General features: G+C 37.8%; 2 protein-coding genes across 4 annotated transcripts; one reads left to right on the top strand and one right to left on the bottom strand.

Moving 5' to 3' along the window:
* Positions 1-1,039: 1,039 nt before the first annotated feature.
* Positions 1,040-8,565, top strand: gnpnat1 (glucosamine-phosphate N-acetyltransferase 1). Of its 2 annotated transcripts, none has more exons than XM_088925892.1 (6): positions 1,040-1,165; positions 4,215-4,378; positions 4,981-5,043; positions 5,369-5,496; positions 5,901-5,962; positions 6,086-8,565. In XM_088925892.1, the coding sequence occupies exons 1-6, from the start codon at positions 1,158-1,160 to the stop codon at positions 6,231-6,233; spliced, it is 573 nt and encodes a 190-aa protein (XP_088782018.1). In that variant the 5' UTR covers positions 1,040-1,157; the 3' UTR covers positions 6,234-8,565. The 2 variants fall into 2 exon arrangements, with proteins under 2 accessions (XP_088782018.1, XP_088782019.1); XM_088925893.1 differs by lacking the exon at positions 1,040-1,165 and adding an exon at positions 3,841-3,920.
* A 2,629-nt stretch (positions 8,566-11,194) lies between these two features.
* On the bottom strand, positions 11,195-18,021 carry styx (serine/threonine/tyrosine interacting protein). Of its 2 annotated transcripts, none has more exons than XM_088925761.1 (11): positions 17,807-18,021; positions 17,036-17,068; positions 16,746-16,799; positions 14,847-14,944; positions 14,326-14,386; positions 14,181-14,217; positions 13,945-13,984; positions 13,648-13,698; positions 13,447-13,519; positions 13,026-13,119; positions 11,195-11,852 (listed from the first exon to the last, which is right to left on the bottom strand). In XM_088925761.1, exons 1-11 carry the CDS (start codon positions 17,864-17,866, stop codon positions 11,779-11,781), a joined length of 675 nt encoding a protein of 224 aa, XP_088781887.1. In that variant the 5' UTR covers positions 17,867-18,021; the 3' UTR covers positions 11,195-11,778. The 2 variants fall into 2 exon arrangements, with proteins under 2 accessions (XP_088781887.1, XP_088781888.1); XM_088925762.1 differs by having other exon boundaries at positions 11,195-11,848; positions 17,807-18,012.
* Positions 18,022-19,456: the final 1,435 nt, after the last annotated feature.

The raw sequence follows: 19,456 nt of genomic DNA, 5'->3' as shown, positions 1-19,456 counted from the left end.
CCACTGCTCCACCACCCCACCCTTGTTGACTTTTTCTGGGGGAAAGAACATTAAGATTATTTTTCATCTATTCATCTATATAAAGAACATTCAGATCATTTTTCAACTGAAATCAGTATGAATGCCAAATTTGGAATTTGGTTTTGAATTCTTGGTTGTGATTAATTTGACATTTATGGACAATCTAATAATAATAATAATAATAAAAATAATAATAAATAATTGCTTACAGTTATATAGCGCTTTTCTGGACACTCCACTCAAAGAGTTTTACAGGTGATGGGGACTCCCCTCCACCACCACCAATGTGCAGCATCAACTAGATGATGTGACGGCAGCCATAGGGCGCCAGAACGCTCACCACACACCAGCTATCAGTGGGGAGGAGAGCAGAGTGATGAAGCCAGTTCATAGATGGGGATTATTAGGAGGCCATGATTGGTAAGGGCCAATGGGAAATTTCGACAGGACGCTGGGGTGACAATGTTCAATTGTTCTTTGACTTGAAGCTATAGCAATTCAGTGCAAAGGAGTCGCCGTTTTTTTTCTTAATAAAATACTTTAAAACAATTGTGGTGTGTAAAGTATTAGAGCTATTACGAATAACTCAATGACGCTGTCTTACATCACTTACAGGTAAAAACGATACTATCTCACACAGGGCGTTAATGACATTTTTGAGGTCTGTTAGCGCTGCTTTATTCTCGATACCTCGTATTTAGACGTAAGCGTGCGCATAATTTAAAGACAAATCACTTGTACTTTAAGAACAGGAGTGTGACTCAGGACTTGAGCCTGAGAAACTTGATTTTCTTCATTTCAAAACTCGCCTCCACTATGTCGTTGAACTTATCTCACATTACCACAGTCTAGGTATAGCAACTACCAATATGCAAGCAATTTATTTTCATTTCCAGTGGACTCCTAGATGTTATTCGTATTCAGCTGAACAGCAGAAACATTGTATCGTTTCCAACACTTTTGACTCACTCAAGTGTCCTCGCTTGTGTTGACGTCACTGTACCGCGCCCCCTGTAAGCGTCTCTGCCACGTCATACGGGGAGGGAGGTAAAAGCAGTAAGGGTTTAATTCAAGGAAAAGGATCGAAACAGACTCTGAATTGAACTCGGACTACAAGATAAGATACTCTTTCATTCATGTCACCGTGAGTATACTTTCTTTATAGTACATACGCTAGTTTAAGAGACGGATTTGTTACTCCTTGTGTCCTACGTGTTGTAACACGACACTCCGAGAATTGAATATCCCCTGTGTCCTGGGTCTTGTTCTGTGAATTCATTTATCTACTCGGATTGTATTTAAGGTGTACAGACCAATAAGTGTTGTCTGTTCAGTTTAATACTGATGACCGAATGCCCTGTAGTTTATAGACAAAAGCTGTGCTGTGTTGTATTGATGTGTTATATAATGGTTTACATGTTACAGGTATATAATGATGTTAGCAGCATATATTAATTTACAGCTCGTTTAGTGTAAATACAGATACAAAACAGGACTCGACAGTCAGATGTGGAGCAGAACAGTTCATTGAAGTGAAACTAAAACTGAATTAAATCACACAGGGATTTGTGATTAGTTTATAAGCGAGGACGCCTTCACCAGGACATGATAACTATGACTTTTAAAGTTGTTTTAATGTACGAAATAATGACGAATTATTTTAACACTGTTCAAAGCAAAGTTTGACCCCCGACGACCGGAATCGTTGTATAGGTTACATATATTTGTGCTAAGCCATGGATACAACTTAGTTAAATAAAAAGTCTAAGTAACTTACATCTGCCGTTTCACTGAGGAAAAAAACATTTTATATTTTCTGTTCTGTGTGTGCTCTCAGTTTTGCTCACCAGTACACCAAAAATGATTTTCTCAAGAATTGATAGCCTTCTTTTCCGTGATATCTATCTCTGGTAGGTAATACAGTTGTCACTCTTTGTGTTTCAACAAACAAAGGATTAGAAATGTTGGGTACTGTATAGGAAATGGGAATCCTTATGGGTCAGTGTTAACCCAATTTTCACATCTGGAAGTCGTCATGAAAAAGCCTGCTTACAAGTCACACACAACGAAATCTAGGGCCTGGAACAGGAAAGAGGAGGAAATAAGTGGTTTGGATAACGTAACAATAATTCTAGGTGTGGAGTGTAATAAACACATGCTGAGTAATTGCTAACTACTAGCAACAGAAAGTCTATGAACGCTCTTTAGATGGTGGACTTGACAGCATAATGACTTGGAAAGTTTGAGTTCCCAGAAAAGTTCTTTGACTAATATTGTAACAGGGTTACGCTATTGCTCCTGTTAGAGATCCTGTATGGGAGGGGACTGGCATTGGCATAGCCTGCAGGAATGAGCTTATTTCATCTGTGGTGGACTCGCCTGTGCCATTCACCGAAAGGGATGGGATAGATCCAAGTCATTCAGATCTTGGTAAATATAGAACCCTGTCAGCAACCAGTGGCTTGTTACATCTTCCTGTCAAACCCCATTTCACAAATATGAATTCATTCCTTGACTTTAGTCTGGGACCACATGTTTGAAGGGTCTGGGTGATTTATGACTTAATATTCTCTAAAAGAAGAAACACAAGTGTGGCTACTGGCTGCAAATTGAGTGGTCAGATGCATCACGGCTCTACTTCAATGCATTGTCAAAATTTACAGAAGTAGATTTCATCCCATACTAGGTCCCCAAAGAATATTTGTAGTACATTACTGTTCTTTAAAATGTACAATATCTGGTATTGTATTAAAACCATCTTTTTCACATACCATAAGACTTTGCTTTTGATATTTTATACTTATTTGTGTATGCTGCTATGGGCAAGGAGATGATTTAGTGCAGAATGATTGTGCCATATATCAAGCAGTTCATTCAAGGATGTTATTACAGGGACTATATATAATGTTTTTCTAAGCAGAAAAGCCATACCCATTGTTTCCATCTGGAGCAAAGCATGTTGTGATTATTGATTATATAAGGATTAAAAGTTGGTAAGAGAACCAGAACCAGTAAACATAGGTGTCTTCTAGGTCTGGGGTTGGTAAATATTGCTTTAGGTAGCAGCAAACTACTAAAGGGGCGGAGCGGTAGCTCTGTGGCTAAGGATCTGTGCCTGTGCCTGGAAGGTTGCCAGTTCAAAATCCCGCAGCCGGCAGAGGAATCCTACTCCGTTGGGCCCCTGAGCAAGGCCCTTAACCCCAACTGCTCCAGGGGCGCCGTACAATGGCTGACCCTGCGCTCTGACCCCAAGCTCTCTCCTTGTCTGTGTGTCTGTGTCTCATGGAGAAAAGCTGGGGTATGCGAAAAGATGAATTCCTAATGCAAGAAATTGTATAGGGTTAATAAAGAAACATTATCATTAACATTATCATTATCAAACTATCTAATTAGATTTCTTTAAAAAGTCATGCTGCCCAGATATTTACATATAACCAGCAGCCTTTTCCTTTGTTAATTTTTAACAGGATGTTTGTCTACAGAAGATAAGCAGAAGTAACATACAGTATGTTAAAAACTGCGTTCTTCAGACAGGGAAGAGAAAGAAAAAAAGTTTTCAAAGCAAGCTTATCTGAAAACTTTAGAAGTTTAGTTACTGAAAAAATCTAGCTTAGGAGGAACAAATAAAGTAAATGAACTTTTTTTCACAGGAGTTATTATTCATTTCCAATATTAATGTTACACTAGTATTGCTCAGAAATATGTATAGCTGCTTTCACTGCAATTTGGAATAAATTGGCTATAGACTATTGCGGTAGTATTAATAAATTAAGTTGTATTAAATAATTAAACTTGTGAACAAAGTTCAGGTGGATGCTGCACATTGGTGGTGATGGAGGGGAGTCCCCATTACCTGTAAAGCGCTTTGAGTGGAGTGTCCAGAAAAGTGCTATATAAGTGTAAGCAATTATTATTATTATTATTATTATTATTAGAAGCCCATCACTTTGGCAGTACTGACTGAATAAGATCTGTAAGATCATAAAGCAACAGCAGTAGTGTTTGAACATTACTGTATATTATTCTTTTCTTGTGGACTGGAATGTTTGTTGATTTAATTTGTTTTGCCTAGTCTGTCAGTTTATCAACACAATGTAGCCACTTTACATAAATCTAGATGACCTTGTACTCTAAGACATTGCAACCAAGAGTGCTGTAGCACATTGAACAGACTGTTTGCCTCTCTTCTGCAGTGCTTGTGGGATGATTCTGGACGATACACCACTCTTTGATCCCCTGCTACTTCAGGAGCTGGACTGGAGTGCCAACACAGTACCATTCTCTCCCCCTATTTCCCCTTCCCAGCCTGGGGAGGGCCTTGTACTCAGGCCGCTCTGCACAGCGGACCTCAACAGAGGTACAGACTCCAGAACTGAAAGGATGAAAGCTGGGTGTAAACTGTGTGTCAGAGTCTGAAGTTTAACGGCACTTTTACAAATGTAATATATGTTATTTTGTAATGTGCTACAACAGTAATAATTTGTCATTGTACTTTCATGAAGAAAATTGTTATTGTTATTGTTTTTTCATGTAAAAAAAACATAAAATCCTCAAGCTAAAGTGTAAACTATAAAGCTAAACTGTTATGGTAACCCATTACTTTCTGAAGTTGTCCAGTAATGCTTCTGCACACCAAAAGTAAATCTTTTTAGTGTTGAAAGTATGATTGCAGTGCAGGCAAAAGTGATGAATGCAGCATTGATAAAAATGCATCGAGTACTGTGGCTGCTCTCGGTTAACAGTAGGGCCAGTCTTTAGGAGGAAGAAACACAGTCATGTTTAATAGGCCTTATGCATTTGCAATGTGAACTGAAATATGTTTTATTAAGGTATAGATTGCACAGATGATGACTTTTTAAAATAGTTATTATGACCTATTAGATCTCTCAGAAAAGGTTGATTGTAAAGTTGTCAGGTTTATCCAAGAGTTGGTTAAATGATTCCTGTTCTTCCTTTCAGGTTTCTTCAAAGTCTTGTCTCAGCTCACTTTGGCTAGTGATGTCACACCAGATCAGTTCATCAGTGAGTAGCAATGGCAGTTTTTCAAACAATACCCTTCATTTTTTAGGTGTTATAAAGCTGTCAATAAAAGACACATTTCTGGTCAAATTCAAGTAATATCTTATGAAAGGCATTAGTTAAATGTAATCATTAGTTTGCATTTACCAAAGGTCTTTCAGTGTTTTCATAATGATTGAATAGTGTGCAGGATTTGGTTTTCTGAATATGCAAACCTGGATTTCGTCTGGGCTGAAATCAGTAAACTGAAATTGTGGGATACAACTGAAACTGTTCTACACTGTTATTTTGTTGACAAACTGTTGTATTTTGATTATTTTTGTTTCAGAGAAGTTTGAGCACATGAAACTGACAGGGGATTATTATGTCATTGTGGTAGAAGACACGAGCCTTGGGCAGATTGTCGCCACAGCCACGCTCATAGTTGAGCACAAATTCATTCATTCCTGTGCCAAAGTAAGAACACACAGATATTCAAATTTAATTTAGACTTCTGCTCCACTTCCATATACGGTAATAATCAGCAGAATGGTGATTATTATGTTTGCCATTTATGTACTTTTAACTTTGTATTATTATAGAAAAATATAAAGGGATAATAAGGTTGTTTTTTATGGTACCTCATTTAGCTTTAGTAATTGTCTGTCTCTGGTAGTTACATTCTCTGGTAACTTTGGTTTTCTTTACTGACTGATAAAATAGAGGAGTTTTAGCTGGCATGTCATCTAAACCTGTGTTATCAAAAATGAATCTCGCAAAAGTAGAAATGTACCTTTGGTTCAGTTGATCATTTAATAAGTAATAGGTTCCACCACACAGCATTTCTGTCCATTTCTGATGTGTTTTCTTGCTTTGCACAGAGAGGGAGGATAGAAGAGGTTGTAGTGAGTGACATTTGCCGAGGGAAGCAGCTGGGAAAATTGTAAGTATGACAAATGTCTAATAAATTCACCATTGCTAGGCACATGCTATATTAACCAAAAATATGTACAAGATTTAATATGATTGCATTATATACATTGAATTAATACTTTTTTCCTCATAGGTTGGTGTCATGTCTCACTCTTCTTAGCCGGAAACTTGACTGTTACAAAATAACACTAGAATGTGCACCGAAGAATGTGGCTTTCTATGAGAAGTTTGGCTATTCTGCATCAGATGAAACCTACATGCAGCGCCGGTTCTTTGACTGAGCTCAGTCTGGCACTCAGACACTCAGAATGGAACCCCCCCCCCCCAGCTGGAAAAAAAAGTATAAGAACAGTCACCCTCTGAAAACTGGAAGGCTGCCTCAGGCGATGTAGATCTGAGCTTGTATCCATTAGGCTTGGCTTTTCCAGTACTTAGAACACACAAGGCAGCTTGGAATTGGAAGAGGAACAGGCCAAATACCGTACCTTCGGAAATGAAACAGAAACGTACCAGCTAATACCAGGCCAAGGATCTCCTATAGTTTTGCCAGCTCGATTTTCCAGTACTAGGTTTCTAAACGCCTTTCCTTTTCAGCTGAAAACTGCTAGGTTATCTATCATGCTTTCCTGTTCTATAAATTGTTTCTATCTGGACATCCAACTTGATCTAGGACCTTCAAATTCTACAAGCTTCATATTTTAAAAACCAACTTTTGTTATATTTTTAGAATTCTGCAGTCTTACAATTAAAATGCTACAAGCTGTGTAGTATGAAACACCTTGCAAGGACTTGTGAGGACGTTAATGATGGCAAATGCATAGAAAATCCTATGTGTTTATACAAATGGAAATGGCTTACTGATAGCTGTTTAGGTTAAGTAATATAAGTGTAAGTAGGTTTAATAAAAAAAACTAGAAATATATTATGTATTTAGAGAATTATATCCTAAATTATATTCCCATTGTAAATGAGATACTGTATGTCCGCACAAAAGGTACCACCAATACTTTTATGACTTAATATTTATAGCACTGGGGATTTTTAAACTGTATAAAACAGTTATATAGTCTAAACAAATCTCGTGAGCGTACTCATAAAGTAATGTTTAACTGTGAAAGAATAATTTTCATGACAGGATGCAAGTTTGGTTTTCAAGAAAATTTTAAATTATTTTTCTCATTTTTTTTAACTGTAAAATAAACCAAAGATGGTATAAAAATGTATTATTAGTCTGTAGGATGAGAAACAGTTGAGCCAACGGAGGAGAATAAGGAAGAACACTTTTATTTTCTGATAGTAAAATGTATAACATAGTTAGAACATTAAATTGTTAAATCAAAGAATCACATTGCTGATTAAAACTATCTTTGTCTAACCCCTGCCTCCTTCAATTTTAAAGTAAGAAAAGCAATGGTTACGCCTTCCTTTTTTGTTTTTCTAGATTTTGTTACCCCAGTGCTAAGCTAAACATTTTTTGAGCAGTTTATCATTATGCATTTGGACCTAACATTTAGTTCTTTACCTAATGGCTCCCAGCAGTGACTCCTTGTAAGGCCCTCAAGCCCACAAGTGCTGTTTATCTTCTGACATGCTGCAGGCTCTACAGTTTTTTACAGGAGAGGCAGCACCAACTGCAGGAGCCACGTGTCTCTGGTGAAAGTTGCTGCAAGCCTGCAGCCGAAAAGGATGTCACTGCAGTTGCCCTTTTCCAACCTTTCTGCTGGCAGCACATCCAATTATGGGCTGCTCCTTTTCCCGGAGGAATCCCGCATAAACTTGCATAAAATATTTCACGCCCCCACCCACCCAAAAACAATGTAACATTCAATTTAAACGTTCATTTTTTTTCTGTTTGGATTAGTGTCCTTAGCATTGTGGTAAACTGAGTCTGTAAAATTATGGATGCAAACATGAAGGAGTTTCCAGCTCAGAAATGAATGATACAAATACTTGTACAGGTATTGTGCTATTCAATGTTTTAACGTTTGTGCAAAAAGCAAGGAGAAGTGAACATCTGCTATAGGTACTTTATTGAGGTTAAAGCAGGAGAAAGCACTGTGGGTTTGAACAGCTGAAAGGTCTTGTTGGAAGTACTTGTGTTCTCCAATCAGACATAACCAATTCATGTAATACATTTATGGTGTGCTATACTCTTGAGGTGTATTGTGAAAATGTCAGGACAGGAAAACAATAAACCTGAATTTGAAATATATAATGAATTTGAATAAGGTCTAATTGCCACAGGTTGTGCTTCAGCTGAAAGAACCCATAGGTCTTCTCTTAATATTACAAATACAGAATTGTATTTATACGTGGTGTAAGGGTATTTAAGTGTGTTGTAGGAGTTTTATTTATTTTTATAGTATGAAATTACATTTTGGGTGCAAAGAAAATTGGGAATATTACAGAAATGTATATTTATTTTGAAAAGAGAATGCTGATTTTGGGTCAAAATAAAGTTGTCTTGGGACTTATCTTTCCTTGATTTACATTATAATAAAAATGCAAGTGTTGTTGAGGAATTACTGAATGTTTGCTGTAAAGCAAAATGATTTAATCACCATAAATGTATAAATGATTTACTCATTCATAAATACAGTTTATATTTTAATTTACAGACTTGTATCATTATTACTTTTACTGAAAATGAAGTATTAACTACTGAAAGGTGTTTTGAAGAAATTTATTCTCTAGGAACCCAGTAACTGGTGTAGTTAGCAATGAGCTTGTTCTTCAACTTACATGTAAAAATAAATATTATTGTGTCAGTGTACTCGTTCTGGACTTCAGGGTTCAGGTGTATAGCCCAGATGTTACAAGCTCAGTCCTGGGTCAAGGCACTAACCAGCTGTGATTAATGTTTTCTAAGACTGGTAAATCATCAAGTTTGCAATTATTTGATCAGTGTATTCTTAGTGAAACCATGATTCCTACAACTCTTCCTTTGAAGCTGATTTGCCACAGCTACACTGATTCTCTCCCATTTTGACATTTATGACAGATGGTGCTTGACGAAAGCTCTAAGCATCATCAAAGACCCCACACACCCCAGCTACAGACTGTTTGTCACTCTACCATCTGGAAAACGGTACCGGAGCATTCAGGCCCGGACTACCAGACTCAGAGACAGTTTTTACCCCCGGACTATCAAACTATTAAACTCCCAGCCTCTGAACCCTCACAGTGCCTTCTCTTTATCAAAACTCACACATTGAAATCTACCTCTACCTCACATGTCAAGAAGCTCACTCCCCATAATTTTCTATCCTTTATTTCATTCTGTTGATGTATGATTTTGCACATCTGATGTTGTTTTGCCCATTGCCTGTTGTCTCTGTCTTTCTTTTCTTTTTGTACTGCTTACCATCTGAGAGCTATCTAAATGGCATTTCGTTATACCATATACCTGTATATGAGTATAATGACAATGAACATTAAATGAACAACCAGAAGGCATGAAATACTTAGGGGTTAGACTCAGAACAGGAAGATAATACAGCCTATCTTACAATATAACACTTTTTAAAGAAAAGTAATGGTCTATTGGTACTTTGGGATACAGTACACACTCTAAAAAGTAATATTGCATAAATCCCGCTACCTTTCCACAGAGGTGGTTTCTCTGACAGAAATGTATCGGATAACTTAATATTCATGATGACTAATTTTTATGGATCAAGGTAAAGGAGGCCTCAGACTTTGAGAAGTATACAAATATTTCATTATTTTAATGTAATTTGATTCTGAAATTAGGATATAGAATAATAATTCCTTATACTATATAGTGCTTCTATGGACACTCCACTAAAAGCACTTTACAGGTAATAGGAACTCGCATCCACCACCAATGTGCAGCATCACCTAGATGATGCGACAGCAGCCATAGTGTGCCAGTACACTCACCACACACCAGCTATCAGTGGTGAAGCACAGATGTCAAGCATAGAATTCAAAGATGGGGATTATTAGGAAGCCATGACTGGTAATGGCCAATGGGAAATTTGGCCAGGATCCCGGGGTAACATCCCTACTCTTTCCTAGAAATGCCCAAGGATTCTTGATGACCCCAGAGAATCAGGACCTTGGTTTTACATCTCATCCGAAGGCACCTTTTTACAGTATACTGTCCCTGTTGCTATACTGGGGCATTAGGGACCCACACAGACTGCAGGGTGAGCGCCCCTTACTGGATGCACTAACACCACTTCCAGCAGCAACCTTTATTTTTCCTAGGAGGTACTCCCATCCAGGTACTGGCCAGTGCATGAGAATAAGTCATAAAGATGTTTTAGTAGGAGGTTATTAAACAGGAAGCCCTAGGTATTAGGTTATTCTGCTTTGGAAGCATAATGGATGAAGCTGAAATGCAGATAATGCCTTAATTCTGTGCAACTTTACAAGCAAAATGGACTTCAATATTTAAATTTAATCATTTTTTCCCTAACATGCATATGTAGTACAATGAAAGTTTTATAAGTAATGGTTGATGCTTTAAAAATTACTTCTAGGAGTTAAGGAGCATTTGCCACCTTTTTGACAAGGACACACCAAACGTCTATCAGACAATCAAATACTAATTAAAGTCTAGGAAGCATGGAATAGTTTTATTTTTAAATCCCTTTCCTAAAATGATAATGAACTGGAATTTATAGATATATTAAGAATGTTTAATACTAATCTTATTAAATACCTTAAGGTAATTTCAGAGCTCGTGGGAGCAACACCTGCATTATAAATAATTTTGGTAAATAAACAGACATACTGTATGTACTGTACATAAAAGTGTAAGATGTGTTTGCAATAAATTCAGTCATTAAATGTTTTGGGTACCAAATTTTCTTGACATTTAGAAAGCTTAAAATGATGTGTTTTGTGGTGTCAGCAGTGTGTTGGCATTCTAATAATATAATTCTTAAAATCTGGTGATGGACAGGTATGGACAAGGAGAATGGTCGTGGAGTCAATCTGAGTGTTTTGCAATCTAATCCTCCTTTGCATCCTCTGGCATCTATGCTTAATCAGATGGAAATACCTCAATCTGGTTATTTTTCATTTTTAATCACAATAGGATATATGGTAGCCAAATGTTTATTTACAATCAATTGGGAAAATTAACATCGTAATAAATGACTTTAATAAATGGCTTCATGAATAATTAGAAGAGATGGCTGTGAAGAAAGCTGCCTCCAATTAAAAAGTAAGATTCTCAAACAGCCTGAGGGACAAGAATGAGACAACCAGATGAACCTCGATAATTTTATTACTGATCTGCATGCGCTGCCAAACCTTGTTACAATGGATTTCTTAGCCTCCACTGTCCTAAATAGTAGGTAAAGTATTTCACATCACCAAGTGCCCACAAATCCGTTCTACCACAGCCAATGCTGGCTGGCCATCTGTAATTACCTCTAATGCCCTTGGTCAACAAGTTTCCATTCCCTTCTATCAACCCATAATCCCAGCAAAAACAAGGAGAAAATTCAAGTATCAAAAGTGCATTATTGCAATACTGTCCCGCTGCAAATGCAAAATGCTTTAAATACTATAAAATTGCAAAATAGGAGGGGGGAAATGCATCACCATGTTCAACTCAAAAAAACCAAACAAACATCTTCCTCTGCTCCCTCTGAGGTTAAAGCAAAAATTCACAAATTCAGACGTCTCAGACATCTGGAGGTGATGCCATGACTTCTCAGTAAAAAAAGCAAAAAAAAAAGCACTTGCCCCCCCACCCACTAATTAGAAAAGTTTAAATATTTATTTTTTTTAAATCTCAATAAAAATGTAAAAAGTCCTTTTTGCGCAGCCTTCTTGCTCACTCTGCCTCTATCTGTTCTGTGCGGCTGTCACCTGTGTGCCTCCGAAGTCTTCCTCGTCCTCCAAGGTTCGTTTCAAACTGCCTGTGAAAGACAAACACCGAAGGCCGTCTCAAACGGGTTTTACTCCTCACAATGCTTTCAGCCGGTTACCTAAGTGTGTGTGACCGTTTCTCTGTATGAACAAAACATAAAATAAAGCACCTCCATCAGCCACATGTATACATATTGGGCTTGGTCAGCATATTGACAGAAAAACACCTTTAGAACTCTTAACTCTAACCGTTACGGCTGAATAGTCAATTTTTTACAATCTTGTGATATGTTTTATATAAGGTCACTCAATCACCATGGATATACACTGAAAAAGTAAGAAAGACATATAGCCCACCCTTTAAGAAAGACTCCTTTGTATAAAGGTTCCCCCCTGTATATATATGACCCTTGTTACTTGAGTCTATGCTCTGATAATAAATCATGGTGAAATTGCTCCACCAGTTCAGGGGGATTTTAATGCAGTCCGAAATGTATGTGCCCAGTGCTGAATACCAGGATTAACACCACAACCAGTGCCCTGGAATCGCTAATGACACAGGATCTTGTTTTAATGCCTCATCCAGAGGAGGAACATTCTTATAGCACAATGCCCCTTCTAACCACAAAGGTACACTAGTTTAGAAGCTCTGGTCCAGAGAAAGGAGTGACACTCTACCGGTCCATCAACACCTTTGTAAAGATGCAACCAAATTTTCTTAGACCTATCCCATCCCATCCCTGTTCCCATGAACAGGCTTCTCTTAGCTTCCAAGGCCTGGTGAGAACTTGAAAATTTGTACTAAAAAGGGAAACCATTTGCCTGCTAACCTCCATAAAACAGGATCAGCTGTACTTTTCCATCCAGAGTCCATAAAGTTATAGCTTTTATGATGTCCTTTCTAAAACGTTAAGTCTTAAGTCACTTATGTCTTATGACATAAGTACACTGACTGGATATTCCCTCAAACCTGTTGCTTGGGCCAGGAATGCATTTTCCAACAGATCAAGGAAAGCAAGGAATAGAAGCTGTCAGCAGATGCTTAGTGTAGCAACATCATAAAAGCAATGTACAGACCATTACAAATCAGTACACCAGTGACAAGTTAAACAGGTAGTGCATGTTTTAAATGTACACATTCTATAAAATAACCAGTTCTTATACGCTCCACAATCATGTTTTGATTGCTTTGTTGAAATAAAATAGAATAAAATGCAACTGACCTGGCATCCCAGCCTGCACTGAAAAAGATCGGCCAAGCTGGATTGGGGACATCATTTTAATGGTGAGTTTGGCTAGATATATTGCCTCATATTCCTGCAATAGAGAAAATTACTACTTACAAAATGATCAATGTGAATTTAATAAAATAGGATGAAGAATATCTATTTTAACTGTACAAAATATGAATATGCCCTAATTCTTTCTGCATACATCCTCAAAGAGCTGCTGTCATGCTGTTATTTTCTGGTATCCTACTTGACCTTACTGATGTAAGGGTCTGATGAAAAAGTGCGTATGTGCTCAGTTGTGATATACATTAAAATATATAATAATATTATACAACACAGTTAAACAACAAAACTTGCGGAGAAATTAACAAAAGCCACTGTTTTCTAGAGATGCTAAATTAAAGACTCTTGCCTGTAACTGATGAACAAATCCCACGTTGGGGTTGATGCAAAATCTTCTTTCTTGAACATGGCTGAAAGCATCCCTGTGTGGTTATATAATTATTAACTCAGTATAGATTGTATAGATCAAAATGATTATTATTGAAAGTGTGATTAATCATAAATATAAACTGCATTAATAAAGACAGGAAGGTTAATTAGGTTCCCGTACCTGTAGTTTATACCAAATGTTTCCATCAGGTAAGCAATTACTAAGGCAGCACTGAAATAAAATTACAAATTTAGTAAGTGAAGCACATCAGTACATAAATTAGTTAGGGTTCAGAGAGTCTGTGTATATCAACAAGGATAAGAACCTAAGAAAGTGTGTGTAATTTATTTGTACTTGTCAAAATCAACTTTACAGTAAAGGAATGTGAGAAACAAAATTTTTTAAGAAAGAAGAATATCATATTTTGTCACTGTAATACACTGATAATTAAAAATCTACTACAGAAGGCTGACTAACCTTCTAGAAATCCCTGCATTCCCATGAACAAGCACCTTTCCTGCCAAGAAAGGAAATGTAGTTAGTTTTTTCAACCCTGTAGTCAACAGCACTGTAGTCAACAGTGCCCGTGACATTGCCTCACTGAATGCAAAAGGAAACTACGTACACTGAAACTACATTCACGTCACTGAAACATGTCTATGCCATGTCTAACATGTCTAACACACCATCACCAAACAAGCAATGTTCAGTACCTCCAGTCTGTAAACAGCCATCAATGAACTCTTTAGTCTAGAAAAAAAAGAACACAAATTAAACAACTGGAAAATGGCTTAAAACAATTTGAATTATGTGGAAACCAACATTTTTCCAACTATTTTTTTGAAGAAGATAACTCACCATTGGGAAATACCTAATTATATTCTCCACAGGGTTATCTGCAATATCTAAGACCAGATATCTGAAAATGTAAAAATATGAAGAATATTAAGAGAAGCAACATTTTATAACCACATCAAAATGTGTAGCGCCAGGAAAAACATGCAAAAATAAAAGACAGGTTTCAGAAGACAACAATTATTTCACAGAAGCACAGTGCCAACAATAGTGTATTGAGACTGTGAGAAGTGTTTCACATGACCCAAACCAGGACCTCTGAAATTGAGATGCAATTTCACGGCCAAATGTAACTGCAGTGGTAGGCATTTTACTATTATTACTTATGAAAATCTATCTTGTGCCCTTAAGCAGTAGGTAAGATCCAGAGGTTTTGTCAGATTAGCAATTTCATTTGCCCTTATCGCCATTGTTCCTTCACAATTTACTAACAACATGTGATGAAAAGACATGCCCCTTCAGTCATATTAGGATTCAGTTTTTTCCTCTTTATGCAATACAGTCCCAGAAAAAAAAGGTCTCACCTAAATTTTTCAGGAAAGTTGGGTTTGATGAAATTAGCTTCGATGTCTTGTCTGACACAAACGACATGAGTTATTCCCTGCTTCTCAAGGACAGGAAGCTGAAAGAAGAAAGCATGTTATTCACAGTACCTGAATTTCAATCTACAGTACATTGAAGAACTTGGGGTTGATATCTGATCCAGGCTTGACTTGTGACAAATGTGCCAATTATTGTGAAAACATCATTCGTCCACCCCAGAAATCTGGTCAGACTGCGTCCTATGATCTTGTTAAGTGTAGCTGAAAAGGTAGTCAACACTTTTGTCTTCTCTCGAATTGATTACAATAATGTACTACTCGCTGAGGTATCTAAATACATACAGAACAGACATCAGTATGTCCAGAATTCTGCAGCCAAAATCCTGACCAGGTCTTGTGCAAGTGATCACATTACTCCTATCCTGAAGTCCTTGCACTGGCTTCCTATTAGTTTTCATGTTCCCTTAAAAAAACCTCGTGCTCACCTATAAGGCTATACATGGATTGGCACCTCAGTACCTTTCTGACTTCTTATCATAATAATAATAATAATAATAATAATAATAATTGCTTACACTTATATAGCGCTTTTCTGGACACTCCACTTAAAGTGCTTTACAAGTAATGGGGACTCCCCTCCACCACCACCAATGTGCAGTATCCACCCGGATGATGCGACGGCAGCCATAGTGCGCCAGTACACTCACCACACACCAGCTACCAGTGGGGAGGAGAGCAGAGTAATGAAGCCAATTCATAGATGGGGATTATTAGGAGGCCATGATAGTAAAGGCCAATGGGAAATTTGGCCAGGACGCCGGGGTTACACCCCTACCCTTTTCGAGAAACGCCCTGGGATTTGTAATAACCACAGAGAGTCAGGACCTCGGTTTTACGTCTCATCCGAAGGACGGCGCCTGTTTACAGTATAGTGTCCCTGTCACTATACTGGGGCATTAGGACCCACATGGACCGCAGGGTGAGCGCCCCCTGCTGGCCCCACTGCAAGCTTTTGTTTTTCCCAGGAGGTCTCACATCTAGGTACTGACCAGGCTTACACTTGCTTAGCTTCAGTGGGTTGCCAGTTGTGAGTTGTAGAGTGATATGCTGGCCTATCATCCTACTCCGCACCTCACAGTCTTCTCTCTGTGCTATCTACATGCTATGGGTGACAGGGCCTTCGCCTGCTGCGCCTCAGAGCTCTGGAATTCTATCCCTAAGAATATCAGAGAGTCACCTTCCCTTAGTTCTTTCAAATCAAGTCTCAAAACCTTCTTCTTTAGAAGAGCTTTTATTTAATTGTTTCTATGTCTGCCCCTTTGCTTTCCTACTTCCAGACCCTTATTGTATTTGTGGAACTCTGCAGTGTCCTCTCATTGTGTGCTTTCTTTACAGTAAAGCTCTTTGGGAGTCCACTTTTAAAGGCACTGAATAAAATAAAGTTGATCATTTATTACTATTTATCAGTCAACAAACCTTTATATTAATTTCCTAACATAATCTTGATAGTTATTTGTTGGAAGTTAGAAAATTGAAGGAAACAAAATGACAGATTTATATCAGTCCAACTCACGGACACATAAAATAGTCATCATATATCCAGATCCTGTGGCTCTCTGAAACAACACATTTATATATGTCAATGCCCTACAGAAAAGTATGGATTTACTATAAATCTATCTATATCTAAATGTATGTCAAAGGATAGTATCAATGAGTTTGGTTTCTGTTCGAATAATACCAGTAATATTATTTTTTTCCTCAATATCAACCGAAAACAAGTGTTTCAACAGTCCATGATCCCATGATCCATTCAGGCCAAAAAATATAAAAGCCAGTTAAACACTCGCTCCCTTTCTCCATTTCTGAGGATAACCTTACCTTGCTTTTCATGGCTGCTGAATAAGGGCCTAAAAACAGTCCAGGTAATATTTCCTAAAATAAAGAAGAAATATTTCTGAATTCTAGGCAGCATTTAATATACTTTTACATAGTAAAATCACAAAACAGCTGGTCAAAAGGCTAAATGACATTTCTGGGTGCATGAAAAATATAACTACTGCATCTTGGTTAATTTTTTTCATGATTTTATTAAAAATTATCGAATTAATTTTGGGGCCAATCTCTTGGCACCGCTATGTGGAATTGTGAATGTAGCATTTTATACTTACCTGCATTTCTCTTCTCATAGGGTATGCCCAGTCCTAAAAATATTAATAATTATTATAAATATAATTTGTAGTTGTAAACAAAATTATTGGGACACTTCCCCCAGTATCACAACACTTGAAAACAAAAGTGATTAAAAGTCAAGGTCTGGATATAGAGCGACTATTAAAAACACAAGTACAATATATTCCAATACTCATTTGCTGCATTTTGAATGTCTCTTAAAAATATAAAAATCCATAAAAAACATTTTACAGTTAAATAGATTCAGAAGTATTTGATATACAATAGCAAAATGTTTTTACCTCACAAAACCATCATCATTACACACATTAACCTCGCAACCCTCTCGAATCACGCATTTTTGAAACTGACTGCATATTATGCATTCCGAAAGCAATTTTTAAAACACCGCACTTTATTAAAAGATTAATAAGCAGCAGATGACATGCAAGTTAAAATGTCTCTATTTAAAGCTTAATCCGAGTTTCAGGCTTAACGCGAGACGAAAAACAGATTTAAAATGATTTGTTTACGTGAAACGCAAGCTTGGTCGTCAGCTACAATAAACACGAAGTGAAATATTACATTAATATAAACCTGAGGATTACCTCAAGAGAATTTGCTAATTTTATAAACAAATGCATATTGTCACTCATAATTATAGATTCATAGAAGAAATACAGCTCACGTATATACAATTAGACAAATACCTCAGTAGTAGGGACGGACACATAAGTAGTGGGCAGTTTGTGACATTTCGCCTCTCTTACCAGTGTGTCTTCCTTGGAGGTAGGCAGGGTCGGGAACTGAAGTTTGAGCTCCTCATCCATACTGCGAATATTTCGGGCGGCAGCGGCCCGGACAGCAGCAGCGTAACCGGTGACTGTGTTATTTGGACACGGGATAGCTGTAGTAATGCCGGAGTCGGAGTTTGTTTAACAGCTCCACATGCATAGCCGCCATGCTTCTCCAGAGCAGGAGAGTCACGTGACCAACATCCCGGCTTCCACAGTTAGGGTCTGTCTCGCAGTTACCCGAGACAAAGAAAGCAGCGTTCAGAGGATTCGAGCGTGCTAGGGAGCATCTTACAATTCTCTACGTTATTTAAATAAATAACATTTTAATTGTCAGATACCTTGTACTGTAGCTATAAGTACACAGGTCAATCAGAAGAAACACATTTGAATTAGTTCATTTGTAGCGCAAATATCGTTTTTTTTCAGTTATCCCAGTGGCTGAGCATTACTGTCTTCCATGAAACTAATGATGACTGAAAAGACCAATACAGGTCCTGTACTCTCTGAAAGACGGAGCAGGTGCTGTCTCTGGAGATATCCAGTTGTATCCTGGGGAATCCGTTCATGGTTTGACACTCTCCCCTTTCTTCCTTGTTCTGACATCTTTAGATCTCACTGTACTGCACTTCTTCCTACAAATTCTTCCACCATTTTGTGCTGTTGAGGACCATCAACTCCTGTGAGTGGAAACTGATGGTTTACGTCTTAATGTTTGTTTTTACTATATTTTTAAAACACTTCTTTTTTGCCTTGGCGAAGCTTGGATGATTGCCTTGGCGAAGCTTGGAGAAGAGGACCTTCTTTGAGAGCCTGAAGTCTGACATCCACATGGCCTCGCCAACCCCATGGAGCTAATGGTGGTGGATGTTCATAGTTTGAATGCTTGTGGTGCTACCTGGGAGAGAATACTGGTGTTGGTGTGTCTGTCCTCTCATTTGATAAGTAAAATCTTCTGGAAACAGCCGGTGGCAACTTCTTTTTCAGCACCTCCTGTATGTTGTCCATGTTTCATGGCTGCCCAGCAGAATAGAAAGGATGGTTTTACAGTAGGCCATCACTTTAGTTTCACTTCTGATGTTGTAAATCTCAAATACCCACTTCCTCAGGTAGCCCAAGATTGCATGATGGATTTCTTTGTTAATATTATATTTCTGTGAAAAGTTACTCACCAGCTGTGGCTTAAGATTAGTTATTTCCAGGACTAGTCCTGCAGACCTACAAAGCTGTTGGTTTCATTCCACCCCACCTTAATTATATAATTGAAGACTTTTGAACATTATTAAGTCAATTAAGGTTTGGTTGTGTAAATAAGGGCTCGGCTAGAACAAAAACGAATAGGTAAGTGGATCAACAGGACCAAGATTGGGAAACACTGCTTTAGACTCTCGTCATGAAGCAGAATTAGTGGCACTGGGGTATGTGTATTTGGACGCTTCTGAATGTTATGTGCAAGTCCCAACGCCTCGTAAACCTTAATAAACATTTGACTATAGTCTGGTGATGCGGTTCTGGCAAGATCTTGTCAAGGCACAAAATTCAGCATCAGCAGCATAGTGGAGCTCGAAGACTGAAGTCTGGTTTGGACCACAGTCATTAATTTACTATTTAGCAAATCGTCTGCAC

This window comes from Atractosteus spatula, chromosome 9, assembly GCF_055471065.1.
Source record: "Atractosteus spatula isolate fAtrSpa1 chromosome 9, fAtrSpa1.hap1, whole genome shotgun sequence".
Classification (NCBI taxonomy): domain Eukaryota; kingdom Metazoa; phylum Chordata; class Actinopteri; order Semionotiformes; family Lepisosteidae; genus Atractosteus; species Atractosteus spatula.
Note: the sequence above shows the minus strand (reverse complement) of the source record. Positions and strands in the feature narration are given on the sequence as shown.

Bases quoted from the DNA above. Each gene is read 5' to 3' on its own strand.
- gnpnat1 (XM_088925892.1), top strand. The intron at 5,044-5,368 runs GTGAGTAGCAAT...TTTTTGTTTCAG, and splicing joins CACACCAGATCAGTTCATCA to AGAAGTTTGAGCACATGAAA. The intron at 5,963-6,085 runs GTAAGTATGACA...TTTTCCTCATAG, and splicing joins GGGAAGCAGCTGGGAAAATT to GTTGGTGTCATGTCTCACTC.
- styx (XM_088925761.1), bottom strand. From the start codon at position 17,866: ATGGATGAGGAGCTCAAACTTCAGTTCCCGACCCTGCCTACCTCCAAG. The intron at 14,387-14,846 runs GTGAGACCTTTT...TTACATTTTCAG, and splicing joins AACTTTCCTGAAAAATTTAG to ATATCTGGTCTTAGATATTG. The intron at 13,520-13,647 runs GTACGGGAACCT...ATAACCACACAG, and splicing joins ACATTTGGTATAAACTACAG to GGATGCTTTCAGCCATGTTC.